The 14,587-nt window shown below is 39.1% G+C and overlaps 1 protein-coding gene across 1 annotated transcript; it reads right to left on the bottom strand.

Moving 5' to 3' along the window:
• Positions 1-4,290, bottom strand: LOC119879067 (rho GTPase-activating protein 20-like). Its single transcript, XM_038589527.1, has 3 exons — positions 3,438-4,290; positions 2,335-2,502; positions 1-91 (listed from the first exon to the last, which is right to left on the bottom strand). Exons 1-3 carry the CDS (start codon positions 3,500-3,502, stop codon positions 79-81), a joined length of 246 nt encoding a protein of 81 aa, XP_038445455.1. The 5' UTR covers positions 3,503-4,290; the 3' UTR covers positions 1-78.
• Between the last annotated feature and the right edge of the window lie 10,297 nt (positions 4,291-14,587).

Here is a 14,587-nt window from a genome sequence, read left to right as displayed (position 1 = left end):
CAGGCCTGGGTTGGAATCTCTTGCATGATTTCCCTATGTATGACTGGACCATTTCTGAGACTTCCTCTGTTCCCATTTTCATCTCTGCAGCCTGTGGATGATAAAAAATATGGGCCTTGGAGGGCTGTGAGAAATATTTTCTTTATTCATGAGAGATACACAGAGAAAGGCAGAGACATAGGCAGAGGGTGAAGCAGGCTCCCTGTGGGGAACCCGATGTGGGACTCGATCCCAGGACCCAGGGATCACGACCTGAGCCAAAGGCAGATGCTCAATCACTGAGAAACCCAGGTGGGTGAGGCATCTGTGATGTTCCTAGTGTGGTTCCCAGCATGCATCCCACATATTTTGGTCTCCCATACTCACCTTGGTTAAATAAAGAGAATGGTAACTAGTCTGCATTTTTAAAATAATGACTTGGCCTTCTATCAGGAGGAAGAGAGTCTTTCATATGGACCTCATGCCAAGGCCTGGACATTCCTTTTCTCTTTGTCCTCCTTATGACATCACCACCTTCAAGGTTACATCTATGGGCAATTTCCCTAGTCTCAAATATATTTTACTACTATCTTTGACTCTGATTTTTTTGATAGCTATACTTGCTTCATTTTTCAATTCACTAAGCATTCTGATCTATTTCTTACCAAGCAGATTGGAGTTAGTTGTTCACTCAATGTAAAGGAAGGGTTGATTTCAATAATGAAAGAATCTAGGTGTTCATGGAATGTTGTATGAAATTCAGGAAAAAAGAGAGAATAGAAATGGTAGCATCACATAGTGAATAAAAGCCTGTGCTTTGAAATAAATAGACCTGATTTCAAATGTAGACTCTGTCCATTACTAATATGGTAACCTGGGCAGATCCATTAGACCTCTGAGCATCAAGGTTCTCCAATATAAAAATACTCCCATCTCACAGGGTCATTGTAAGGTTGGACAAAATTAGGTACATAAAGTTTTTAGCATAATATCTGACATGTAGTAAGCCCCTGATAAATTGTTATTAATGTAACTCAGATGAGTATATCATTTTGCCAAATTATTACTAGCATGTCGTACCTATGACATGGCATAACTGAGATCTAGGGTGAAAGCAGTAAAAAAAAAGAGGGAGTTAGTTTTTTCTCATGACCAAAAAACTTCTTGATATTTTGTTTGTGGGAGTGTTCTTGGTCTTCCACGTTTTGTGAATAATGCAAACAGAGATGGAGTAAGTAAACAGGTGACCTTCCATGACCTGCTCCCACACGTTTATTGAGCAATCATCATGTTCTAGACTGGATATTCAATGCATTTGTGTTCAGGGTTGAGAGGAAAATGCACACAGTCAATTCTTTCTCCTACATTCCATCTATCTGCTCCATCTTTTTTTTAAAAGATTTATTTATTTATTCATGAGAAACACAGAGAGGAGAGAGAGAAAAACAGAGACACAGGCAGAGGGAGAAGTAGGCTCCCTGCAGAGAGCCTGATGTGGGACTCAATCCTGGGTCTCCAGGATCATGCCCTGAGCTAAAGGCGAAGCTAAACCCCTGAGCCACCCGGGCTACCCTGCTCCATCTTTCCTTTTTACTAAACTGCTAAGATAGAGCCCTGATACCATCCATCAGGACTATTGCCTCCCCTAACTACTCTCTCTGATTCCACTCTTGCTTACCCATCCATCTATTATCTAGCAACAGTCAGAAAAATTTGCTGGAAATATAAATCAGATTTGGTCAGTCCCCTAATTACAAATCCTTTGGCAAAATATTTCCACTTTTTTACCATGGCCTGTGAAGACCCTGTGTGACTAGACCCCTGAGCATAGTATCATATCTGATAGCATGGCCTATGCTCTGGGCTCTAGTCAAATCAGGCTTCCCTGAGCCCCTCTCTCTGAGGGTCAGGTTGTACCCACGTAGACCTGCAAGTCCCTCAGCCTCGATGGCTCAGGCACATTGTCTGGGAATGTGGCTGCTTCTCCTCTCATAGATTTGGTTTTAATGCTCCACCTCAGAGAGGCCCTCCTAGACTATTCCTCTCTAACACGTTCCCACCCTCTCCGCACAGCCCCCTATCCACCTTCTATCAGCAGCACTAATCATTATCATTCCCCCTCTTATTTTATCATTTGTAAGTCCCAGGCAGGAGAGACATTGGTCTGTCACATTGTCAATTGTATTTGCTGCAGGGACATGACACAAAACAAGACCTCCAGAAGTACTCATGGAATGAAGGACTCAAGCATTGGCAAACACAAAAGGGAAAAAATGTTATGTTTTCGTATAGTAAGGGTTAATGGGAATGCAATTTTTTTGAGATTCACAAGAGCACGAAACATGGTACACCTACTTGGTATTAGACATCAGTAATAAATCGCTGTACAAGAAAAGCTGCCACTTCTGCCTCCTCCAGCCTTTCTTGAGCTCAACGGGGCCATGGATGAGCAAGGTACGAGTGGCACCCTCAGATGATGTAGTGCTTTCGCTGTGGGTGTCCACCTCCACAGACGAGGTCTTCCTGCAAGACATCAAACACAGAGCAGTTAGTTACTGGTCAAATACACAATATAGTTTAATGCCAAGTTTCAAGGTTCACACAACACTAAAATGTAGTCTCAACCCCCAAAGCAGAGCTCCAGAGCTCAGAATCAGGGATCCCTGAGTTACAGAAAGCTATAGAAAGAGGTGAGGTCACTTGGGAAACTGATGCAGAGGGAGGACAGTTTCAAGGACAAAGCCCTTGGGCATGCGAACACTTAGAGGTGTGGTGGAGAAAGCTGCAGAGCTAATTGTGAGCCATTAGGTAGGCGAGAGCCAAGAAGCCAAAGGTAGAGCAGATTACAAGAAGGAGAATGAACAACAACAACAAACAGGACAACTTGTGGCCTAATATAAAATAAAACAACGTGTGAAGAATTAATTACAAATTGCTTTTATGTTAAGATAAAATGAAGATAACTGAAGATCCTGGAAGTTGACCCCCATCTTATCTAATTCAATATTCAAAATTGGGGTAAAAATTCTCAAAGATCAACAAAAATATTGGAAACCTCAGAAAGTTTCTGAACACAAGAGTTTAGCTATTACTTGGCTGAGCTCTGACAGGACTTCCTGGTCAAAATAGGTAATAAAACAACTCAATTGAGCAGAGTGTAAAAATTCTTTCATAACTAGGACAGGTATTTTCATAGACCCACTGAAAACTGTCTCACAGAGAGAGAGAGTTGGCTCTCTCATGGAGCCAAGAAAGTGTCTCCGCCTCCCCCAAGGATGTATAAAGCCTGCTCCCTTCTGCTCAGCAGCACTGAATCTTATGAACAGGAGCAGCTTCTCAGGAAGCTGGTGCTGGAGTTACTAATTAGTTTCTATGTATTAGAGGAAACAAAAGAAAAGAACAGTTCCTGTTATTGCCGGTCTGTTTGGATGGTCAGAAATAGTGGATCAGAAGACTACCTCATGCGCTGAAGCCTTGAATGTCCACCTGTAAGCTCAGCGTGCTTTCTGATTGACGGGAACATCCTTTTCTCTTCAATTCGCGGGACGGGAAATCGAGTGAGTCTACAGCACTTGGCAGAGTACTGTCAAATGCTTGAAGCCTGAAGATTCCGCAGCGGTCCGCGGTCACTGCCATTATGATGTCACATATTCAAAGCTCATGTTGTAACTGCCAAACTGACATACTGGTTTCCTTATCTTGGCCTCCAAGTTTTGACTTTTTAAAAGTAATCATTTTATTTTGAGATAACTGTAGATTCATTTGCAGCTGTAATAAATAACACAGAGAGATGACATCAGTTTTTTTACAGATGGAGTCTTCCAGAGACACTTGCATCACCACAAGGGTCCTTCCTATTCCCCGATTACAACCACACAAATTTCTTTCCCCCTCCACCACCTCTTTAATCCCTGGCAATCACAAATCTGTTCACCATGTGTATAATGTTGCCATTTCAAGAATGTTATACAGATGGGATCACATAGTTTATGAAATTTGGGGATTTCCTTTTTCCCATTTGATGTAACTGGAGATTCATCTAGATGGCTGCAAGGATTCACAGTTCATTTCCTGGTGTCCCTTAGTAGTACATCATGATATGGATGTATCACAGTTTGCTTAACTACCTGTTGAAGGAGTTCGAAGTGTCTGCAGGTTTTGGCTGTCACTAATAAAGCTACTATAAACATCTGTGTACAGGTTTTTGTGTCAGCGTGAAGTCTTCACTTCTCTGGGCTAAATGCCCAGGATGGGAAGAGCCAGGTCATATGCTAGGTATGTTTTTTTGTTTTTGTTTTTGTTTTTTTTTTTTTATAGTTTTATTTTTTATTTCTTAGGAACTGTCCAACTGTTTTCCAGAATGGCTGTGCCATTTCACATTCTCCCCAGTACTGTGTGAGTCATTCAGTTTCCCCTCATCCACACGAACATTTGGTGTTGTCATTTTTTATTTTAGCTATTCTGATAGCTGTGTAGTGTGATATCTCACAGTGGATTTCACTTGCATTTCCCTAATGGTTAGTGATACTAACCATTGATTTGCCACCTGGACATCTCCTTCAGTGTCAAAGCACCTACAGGAGCCTGTTAAAAACATGTTACATGAAGACAGTGTTCCCTTTCCACTAGGAAACTGATGGTTTTACAGATTAGGAGGCTCCTGCGCATACAGGTTGGACTCTGAATCCAAGCAGCCGTGACATAATATGAAGGATTCAAATCCAACTGACTCAGGAGGTCACACAGCCTCTTGTGAGGGCCCCCCACCCCCACCATGGACAGTGTCTTTCTTTGACAACTGTGGAGGACAGAAATTTGATCCTACAGACAAAGTTTGTGGTTTCCCTTACAGGCTCCTGTAACAGGCATGTGAAAACCTATCTTTTATGCCCCACTAGACTCTATGGACCTCAAGGAAAGAGTCTATGTCTGATTTATTATTAAATTCACACAAACATTGGCACATCAGAGGAATAAAAAAATTCTGTATTGAACAAGTGAATGAAATAGTTTTCTGGCAGGGATGGACAGGGAAAAAGGCATGACATAAAATAGTCTTTCTCTTATTTACTTTATTCATTCAACAGATAGTGTTTGGACCTGTACTAGGAGAAAGGCACTTGATAGGTCTGGGCAACAGGGAGCCAGGCCCAACTCCTAAAAACAGGATTTAAGTGAGGAGGGGGAAGACAGATATTAAACAGAGAATGTCATCAATAACTGCCTAACACAACCTCTGGAAAGTACTGCAGAGGAAAATTAAAGATTGAGGTGAGAAATTTAGGGAGGGACTTGACACCTGATTTCAATTATGGAGAGGAAGGCTTCTTTGACGAGCTCATTTGAAATGACCTTTAAAGAATAACTTGGGATTACTTAGAAGAGAGAAAGAGGAAGGAAGGGGGAAGGGAGGGAAGATACATTTGTCAGTTGAAGGGACAGAATGTGACTAACTGATGTTTCAGAAACATGGAAGACTTTGCTGGATTGGAGACACAGGCAGAAGGTTCAGGAGAGTGAAATCGGCCTGTAAATTAGGTAGAGGTGAGAGCACAAGTCCTGGTAGTCCTTTTAGACTTTATTAAGGCTTCTCATCTTAAAACCAAACTAACACAGAAGTGGCATGTAGATAGTGGCCTCCAGGCTTCTCACCACATTTATTTATTTTTAAAAAATATTTTATTTATTTGAGAGAGAGAGAGAGAAAGAGACAGAGAGAGAGAGAGAAAGAGACAGTGCATATGCACAAGAGGTGGGGGCGGAGAGAGAGAGAGAGAGGAAGAAGCACAAATGGTGCTGAGTGTGGATTCTGAGCTGTGGCTCTGTCTCATGACCCTGAGATCATAACCCTGAGCCAAAATCAAGAGTCAGAAAGTTAACCAAGTAAGCCACCAGGCACCCCTTCTCACCACTTTTAAAGGACAAGTGCTAGTCTGGCCATGCTTGACTGTATTTAGAACCATGGAGGCTCATTGGGCAACACTTTCTGGCCTCCCATCAAGCACCTGTCAAAATCTATTTCAGGTAAAAAATAATCTATTTCAGGTAAAAAATATAGGCAGACTTATCTCTGCACCTTCCCCAATTCTCAGATTATGTCCCATTCTCTGCATCTCCCTTCAGAGAGGTTAGAGATTTAGAGGCCGGGAAAACTTCTCTCCTTTTAGAATCTCGTCCTGTTGATCAATTCTGATATGCATCAGACTCACTTGGGAGGCTTTTCAGGCACTCATTCTGAAACTGCCTCCCCCAGAGGTTCTGATTCATCAGATCTGGAAAAAGCTCTTTGAGTGATTCTTACATGTAACCAGGATTGTGAGTCACTGGTTTTAAGGAATTAATTGAGAAAGATACAGTGTTTGATAGTATCTTCTCCTTGTAGTAAAGCAAAGGAGAGAAAAGTTTGTCTGAGAAAGATAAAGGGAGCTTCTTTTACCAGGTCACAGTTACCTTTGCAGTAATAGCTAAAGCTTAATTTCTCCCATAATACCATTGTGATTTATTTTAATTTGATGAATGAGCTCTAAATAGAATAATAATGATAGGGTCTGTTTTCTTTTTTAAAGACTTTATTTATGTGTTTATTCATGAGAGACACAGAATGAGAGAGAGAGAGAGGCAGAGACACAGGCAGAGGGAGAAGCAGGCTCCATGCAGGGAGCCCGATGTGGGACTCCATCCCGGGTCTCCAGGATCATGCCCTGGGTTGAAGGCAGCGCTAAACCGCTGAGCCACCCGGGCTGCCCTGGTCTGTTTTCATCTATTTCACCGAACACCTATGTTTTCAGCCTAAATATCAAATAGAAGAGATACTTTAAGGTGATCATTATGCCCATAATACCATATTATTGATCTATTGTCAATTTTTGTCAATACCATACTGTTTTGATTATTACAGCTTTGTAATATATCTTGAAATCTGGGACCGTGATACCTCCAGTTTTTTTTTTTTTTCTTTTTCAAGATTGCTTTGGCTATTTGGGGTCTTTTGTGGTTCCATGCATGCTTATGAATTACTTGTTTTAGTTCTGTGAAAAATACTATTGGTTCTTTGATAGGGATTCCATCAAATCAGTAGATTATTTTGAGTATGGAACATTTTATTAATACTTGTTCTCTCATCAATAAGCATGGAATATTTTTCCATTTGTGTTGTCTTCAATTTTTTTCAATATATATATATATTGAATGTCTTCAATTTTTTTCAATATATATATATATATATACACGTCTTTCACTTCCTTGTTTAAATTTATTTCTAGGTATCTTATTTTTGGTACAATCATTAATGGGACTGTTTCTTAATTTCTCTTTTTGTTCTTCATTATTAGTGTATTGAAATGCAGTGGGTTTCTGTATATTGGTTTGTATCCTGTGACTTTCCTGAACTCATTTATCAGTTCTAGTCCATTTTTGGTAGAATCCTGAGGGTTTTCTACATATAGTATCATGGCACCTGCAAATAGTGAAAGTTTTACCTCTTCCTTACCCATTTGGATGCCATTTATTGCTTTTTCTTGTCTGATTGCTGGGGCTAGGACTTCCAGTACTATGCTGAATAAAAGTAGTGAGGGTGGAAATCCTTGTTTTGTTCTTGATCCTGGGGAAAAGCTCTCACTTTTTCACCACTGAGTATGACATTAGCTATAGTTTTTTTCACATATGGTCTTCATTCTGTTGAGGTATGTTCCCTCTAAACCTACTTTGTTGAGTTTGTATCATGAATGGATGTTGTACTTTTAAATGCTTTTCTGCATCTATTAAAATGATCATGGATTTGACCCTTCTCTTGTTGATGAGATGTATGATGTTAATGGATTTGTGAATATTGAATCACATTTGCATACTAAGAATAAATCGCACTGGATCATGGTAAATGACTTTTTTAATGTATTGGTGGATTTGGTTGGCTAATACTTTGTTGAGGATTTGTACATGTATGGTCCTTAACCTCCACGTGTTTGAAGGCCTTCCAAGCTTCTTGTTGTGATTTAGTTCTAATTTCAAGGCATTATGGTCTGAGAATATGCAGGGGACGATCCCAATCTTTTGGTATCGGTTCAGACCCGATTTGTGACCCAGTATGTGGTCTATTCTGGAGAAAGTTCCATGTGCACTTGAGAAGAATGTGTATTCAGTTGAGTTTGGATGTAAAGTTCTGTAGATATCTGTGAAATCCATCTGGTCCAGTGTATCATTTAAAGCTCTTGTTTCTTTGGAGAAGTTGTGCTTAGAAGACCTATTGAGTGTACCAAGCACTATTAGATGTCACCAAGTATAAGTGTATTATTATCAAAATATGTCTTAATTTTGGTTATTAATTGATATATTTGGCAGCTCCCACATTCGGGGTATATATATTGATAATTGTTAAGTCCTCTTGTTGGATAGATCCTTTAAGTATGATATAGTGTCCCTCTTCATCTCTCACTACAGTCTTTGGGGTAAGTTTTAGTTTATCTGATATAAAGATGGCTACCTCTGCTTTCTTTTGAGGACCACTTGAATGGTAAATGGTTCTCCAACCTTTTATTTTCAGGTTGTAGGTGTCCTTCTGTCTAAAATGAGTCTCTTGTAGACAGCAAATAGATGGGTCCTGCTTTTTTATCCAGTCTGAAACCCTGCGCCTTTGATGGGGTCATTAAGCCCGTTCACATTCAGAGTTACTATTGACAGATAGGAGTTTAGTGTCATCATGATATCTATTCAGTCCTTTTTTTGTGGATTGTTCCACTGAACTTCTTCTTAAAGGGGAATTTTAAGAGTCCCCCTTAAAATTTCTTGCAGAGCTGGTTTGGAGGTCACATATTCTTTCAGTTCCTGCCTGTCTTGGAAGCTCTTTATCTCTCCTTCCATTCTGAATGAGAGCCTTGCTGGATAAAGTATTCTTAGTTGCATGTTCTTCTCATTTAGGACCCTGAATATATCCTGCCAGCCCTTTCTGGCCTGCCAGGTCTCTGTGGAGAGGTTGCTGTTACCCTAATATTCCTCCCCATAAAAGTCAGGGCTTTCTTGTCTCTTGCTGCTTTAAGGATCTTCTTTTTGTCTTTGGAATTTGCAAGCTTCACTATTAAATGTTGAGGTGTTGAGGGGTTTTTATTGATTTTAGGGGGGGATCTCTCTATTTCCTGGATCTGAATGCCTGTTTCCCTTCCCAGATTAGGAAAGTTTTCAGCTAGGATTTGTTCAAGTTTTATCAATTTGGTTGATCTTTTTAAAGAACCAGCTCCTGGTTTCATTGATCTGTTTTATTGGTTTTTTTGGTTCTATTTCATTTATTTCTGCTCTAATCTTTATTATTTTATTTCTTCTGCTGGTTTGGGGTTTTATTTGTTCTTCTTTTTCCAGCTTCTGTAGTGTAAGGTTAGGTTAATACTTTTCTTGCTTCTTGAGGTAGGGCTGGATTGCTCTAAAGTTCCCTCTTAGAACAGCTTTTGCTGGATTTCAAAGTTTTTGGACCAGTGTGTTTTCATTTTCATTGGTCTCCAAGTATTTTTAAACTTCTTCTTTGATTTCTTTGCTTAAAATTTTAAATCTTTGATTACATGTGTTCATCAGAAAACATTATGTAATGGCAAGAGCACGAGGTCTGGAATCAAATTACGTAGTTTTAATCCTTCCTCATAATTTACTACCTACATGACACTGGGTAAACTAGTTACACTTCTGAAGCCTCACTGTTATCATTTATAAAATCCGGATGGTGATAAAAGCACCTGCTTCATAGGGCTGTTATGAGAATTAAATGAGATCATACCGCAGAAATCTTAGTATGATATCTAACAGAGTAATCCTTCAAATGATTTACTTATGCTTATAGGAGACAATGAGACTTTTTATTCAGAAATAGTAACAATATCATGAGTATTCTCCATGACCAAAGATAGGGAGAGATTGTAGTAATGCCAATTGAGTAATGCAAATTGCCAAGTTCTTTGCCAGGCAGTTTATGGACATCATCTCATTTCCTTGCAGCAGGTTTGTGAGGTAAGAATCATTATTTCCACTTTATAGTTGGAAAAACTGAAGTTTAGTAAAGTTAAGGCACTGAAAACCACATACCTAATAATTCATAGAGTCAAGTTTGTCTAATTTCAAAGTCCTATAATATTTCCTTGCCTAAAGAATGTTTCCCTCCTGGAAGAGGAAAGAAAATATATTTTAAGCCACATCCCATTTAGGTTGGCTCACAAATTATTTAACTTAAACATAAGTGAGTGTTTTCATCAACTGTCAGTGTTTACGTAAGGTGCCCATGTCCCACTCTGTCTCTTCTCCCGGAAATGGCTGGTTGTGGATCCCAGAGCCACTGCTAGTACCATGAACTGACTGTCAGACAGGAAATTTGCAAAGCTCTCAATGTGGATAGGAGATTCCTGGGACTTTACAGAACAAGATCTTAGGTTTTAGACAGGCTGGGAGTAAGAGTCAGGACTGTGAAAGCCTAATGATTCCCCTCCCAATGTCCAGTGGTTCACATCTCATTGATAGATACCAGGCTATGAATTTGTGGCTAAACATTTCCACTGCCTTCTAAGCTTGATACCCATCCTGGATCAGTATTATGAGTAATCTCTATCCTGATTCTGGCACTCTGAATTTTCTACTACCACTAATTGATCTCTATAAAGAAGGAAAAAAGGGATGCCCAGGCCTTGGCAGTTGAGTGTTCACTCTACTACCCTTTGCTGCCCTCTACTGACCATATCTGGAAATTACATTTAACCTTCCAGGTCCATGTCCCAAAGCAGATAGAGATACTGCAGTGAGTGAAACCAGGCACACAAAATTTGAGATGCACCAAAAAACTAAGTAAATAAGATATGATATTTTAATTTAATATTTTTAGAAGTCAATTTTCAAAAGATACATGATGAACAAACTACCAAAATGTACCCTAAAACAGTACTACTAGCTTATGTGTACAAAGACCCTGCCATCCATCTTTTCATTCAAGAAAGAAGTCTAATACCACAGTAGAAAATCATGCTACCAGTGCTGATGAACCTTTTTCATCACTCGCATATTTGGGAAAAAGACCCATAAAATTTAGAATAAACCAAAAAAAAAAAAAAAAGGTGCAAGTGGAACAGATATTATAACAGTAGACTCCTGAGGAAAACAAGAGAAAGGAAAAAAAATTAAGAAAACAAAACCAACTAACATCTTTAGAGTCAAGAAGCCAAAAAAGAGGTGGCTATGAAATAAGAACAAAGGCAGATAAATATTTCTTGTATATTAAAAGTATCATCGACCAAATTGAATTTAATAGAAAGTCTTGAAGATTGAGTTCAAGGAATCCCATTTGACCTTGGCACTTGGAACATTCATCTTTCAGTTTTCCTGACCTAAGGTTACCCTTTTTTTCTCAGTAACTAGAGCTATTTAGTCCTTCAGTAAGGAGTAATTTTAATCATTGGAATAACGGAAATGCTATTTTAATTTGTAGAATCAACATACAAACAAAGCTTGGAAGACAACAACTGTAAAAGAGAATCTGACTAATAGTAACACTGATAATATGAAACAATGGAAGTCTGAATATTAAAGCAGCAGAGAGATATGGAAGATAATGTCACAGATTTTTCTCACCTATTTATTTATATAGCAAGAAATCAATTATATACTGTCTAAAATTGATGTAACAAAATAGAGTTTAAGTATACTCTTTAAAATGATAATCACCAGAAATATCAAAGCAATGTAACTGGAAAAACATAGACATGGATGGATCAAAGAAATAAGTTTCTCATCTTCCAATAGATGCTATCTAAAGTTGATAAACAAGATAAAAGGAGAAATCAAGTATTAACATATATTTCAGAGGTACTGTGATAACCACCAGGAGAACAGAAAATACTTAAAAACAGGGAGCTGGAAATGAGTCGGGGAACAAGTTCAGGCTGAGAATTTACTTTTCACTTGGTATCATTCTCTACTGCTTGATTTTTAAAACGTGTGTATGTATTAATTTTAAGTTGAAAAGTTAGAAGAAACAAAACCAACTCAACTTTTTGCAGCTGCAGCTCTTGGCAACCCACTTCCTTCCCATCTGCAATCTCTCTCCTCACACCAGTAGTCAGATCCTATGGAGGCAGGAAGGAATAAAAGAGACTAGAAAAGTTTTCCTGTTCCATGAATATGTAAGTTTTTTTTGGAATCCTTTTTGGTTGTGCTTGGGTGGTTCCTATCTTTTCAATGGTGGAACTCTTTGGAATACTAACTTTTGACTACTTTAATCTGGTTGATATCTAGAATCTCCTGAAAGTTTGCTAAACTTTGGTATCCTTTCCTTTTCCTGCTTTGACAAAAGCCTACTCCTGCGTCATTGCTCCTTACTGTCGATCACAGTATTTATTTTTTCTTAGAATCTGGATTCTGGCCAACTACTGCTTTGCCGGGGCCCAACTCAACCTGCCTAGGTAGGAATGAAATGTCTGTGGAAAAGAGATGACAATTATCATTTTCAGAATAAATGAAACGTCATATACTAGTAAGTTAAACATAGTACTAAGGGAGTAGGGTGATGTTCATCATCCCATTCCTCATGCATTTACAGAGGAGAGTGTACTTCCCTGTTCTAGAGAGAACAGACTTGGAAGAATTTGGGAGTAGAGGTTTCTCTAGACTTGTGGTCTCACAATCTTGTACCAAAGTAGCCAAAACATGAGACACAAGACACAAAAAAATGAAGAAACCAGAATACCTATCTATATTTTTGAAGAAGGCAATAATGTCTCAAATGTCACTCTCTGAGAGAAAGTAGGTAATATATATGGGAGACCCGGGACACATCACCAAAACAAAACAATAACAACAGCAAAAGCAAAGGAATACCTATATTAATATGTGGAAGCACAACTATTGATGGGCACTTTCTGCTCAGTCATACAGATTCACAGGCCGTGGATTCAGTGCTGGTGCAGCTGGCTGGCTTGCCACCAGACTGAGACCAGGTCCTCGCTGTCTCCAGCATAGGTGCTACTAAGTTATCTCTGCTGTGCTCTGATAGCAGTGTCAGGTGACATTACATAGTCACTTAAGTGGGGTACCACAGTTTTGTTTGTGACAACTTCTATAGTGGACAGTTTCTTTTGTGATTGCTGACCCCTTGGAGACTAGAACTAATTAGAGATTTGAAGCAACTTTGAAGAAGCTGAAGAAGCTATACTCATTCCTGTGAAATCCCAGGACACAGCTGCAGCTATAGGAACCTTGGCTCTGAGTAAAAGCCTCTGGCTGACACTGAGCCAATTGTATAAAATGGAGAGTGAGAGCATTTGGACTTTAAATAAAGCTCATAGAGCTTTTATTTGCAAGGGGATTTAGTTTGTGGGGAAGTTGAGTAACAAAAATGAGTTTCATATTGTTCAAATTTGGGACATTTTAATATGGATATAGTTCTCTGTATTCATATCATAAAGTCTGGTGAGCTATTTTGGACAACATGACTGGGCATAATTAGTGATAAGAAATAGAATTAGAGAGTGAACTTTCAGCTTAGTACTATCTGACTCATGGTGCTAGTCTTTTATGGGCAAAAAGCAAAATGCCCTTCAAGAAGTCCCAGAAGGACTCTGTGTAGGGAGAAGCAGATTGGGGACTGTGTGTGAGCAAGCAGCACTGTGAGCATACACCACTCGGTGAGAGGGACAGCTGCCTGGTCCCCTTCTGATGCCTGAGTACAAAGGGTTATGACATGTTTCTCAGCCTTCCATCATGTGTACACCACCTTCATGACTTTTCTACAAATACATGTTTTTAAGTATTCAGCATGGACTTTACAATCTTTGCTCAGGGTAATATGTGTTAAAACATGTTAGGAAAAAAAACAGGTATCTTTCTGACTACAGATGAAAATACATACATAATTACTAAAACTGAAAAAAATATGCCTGTGAGTATGCTACTTAAACAACTCACATGATGCCAGTGGAACCCACAATGTAATATATTTAAAAAATTAAAAAGCTGGCAAACATTCAGAGGGATGCGCGTTATTCCCCTCTTCAGGATTCGACTCCAATCCTGATGACAGAACATGGTGTTGGAGAAGAGATTTGGGGTCGCTCTCTTCACTTTCTCACACCATCCCAAGCAACGTAGAACAGACCTTTTTTAAGACCTATAGAAGCTGTGAGAGCTTTTGTACTTAAAGTGTTTCTTGGTCCCCTATTGGAGTGGGCTTGAGTGAGGACAACTGCAGTTTGGCCATCCCATGGCTTGTTTATGGAGATGCAGTAGCAAACCCTGTTTTGCATGAGGTCTAAGCCTCTACCCAGCTTACCAGGGAACCCTATCATTTGGATGATAACATACATTTCAATTGCCTTCTGTCTCCCCTTTCTCAAACTGGTTCCAACCCGTAAAGAAGTGCAAATTCCAACACAGCATGTAGTTACAAAAACAAGTGAAAGAATGAGAGAAGAAAACATTGATGGAAGAAAATGCATGATGCTATTATACAGCAAAAATACTATGTATATATAAAATTTAATGATAGCTTATTTTGAAAAAGTGTTTTTAAAAAATGAATGCAACTCAATACTCAAATAGTGTTGAGTTCTCCTTCCCCAACTTGCAGGTAGAGTCATGTAGTATTCCAGTC

Source organism: Canis lupus, unplaced genomic scaffold (genome assembly GCF_011100685.1).
Source record: "Canis lupus familiaris isolate Mischka breed German Shepherd unplaced genomic scaffold, alternate assembly UU_Cfam_GSD_1.0 chrUn_S2254H2454, whole genome shotgun sequence".
NCBI lineage: Eukaryota > Metazoa > Chordata > Mammalia > Carnivora > Canidae > Canis > Canis lupus.
Note: the sequence above shows the minus strand (reverse complement) of the source record. Positions and strands in the feature narration are given on the sequence as shown.

Bases quoted from the DNA above. Each gene is read 5' to 3' on its own strand.
- LOC119879067 (XM_038589527.1), bottom strand. From the start codon at position 3,502: ATGTTCCCGTCAATCAGAAAGCACGCTGAGCTTACAGGTGGACATTCA. The intron at 2,503-3,437 runs GTAGTCTTCTGA...GATGTCTTGCAG, and splicing joins TCAAGGCTTCAGCGCATGAG to GAAGACCTCGTCTGTGGAGG.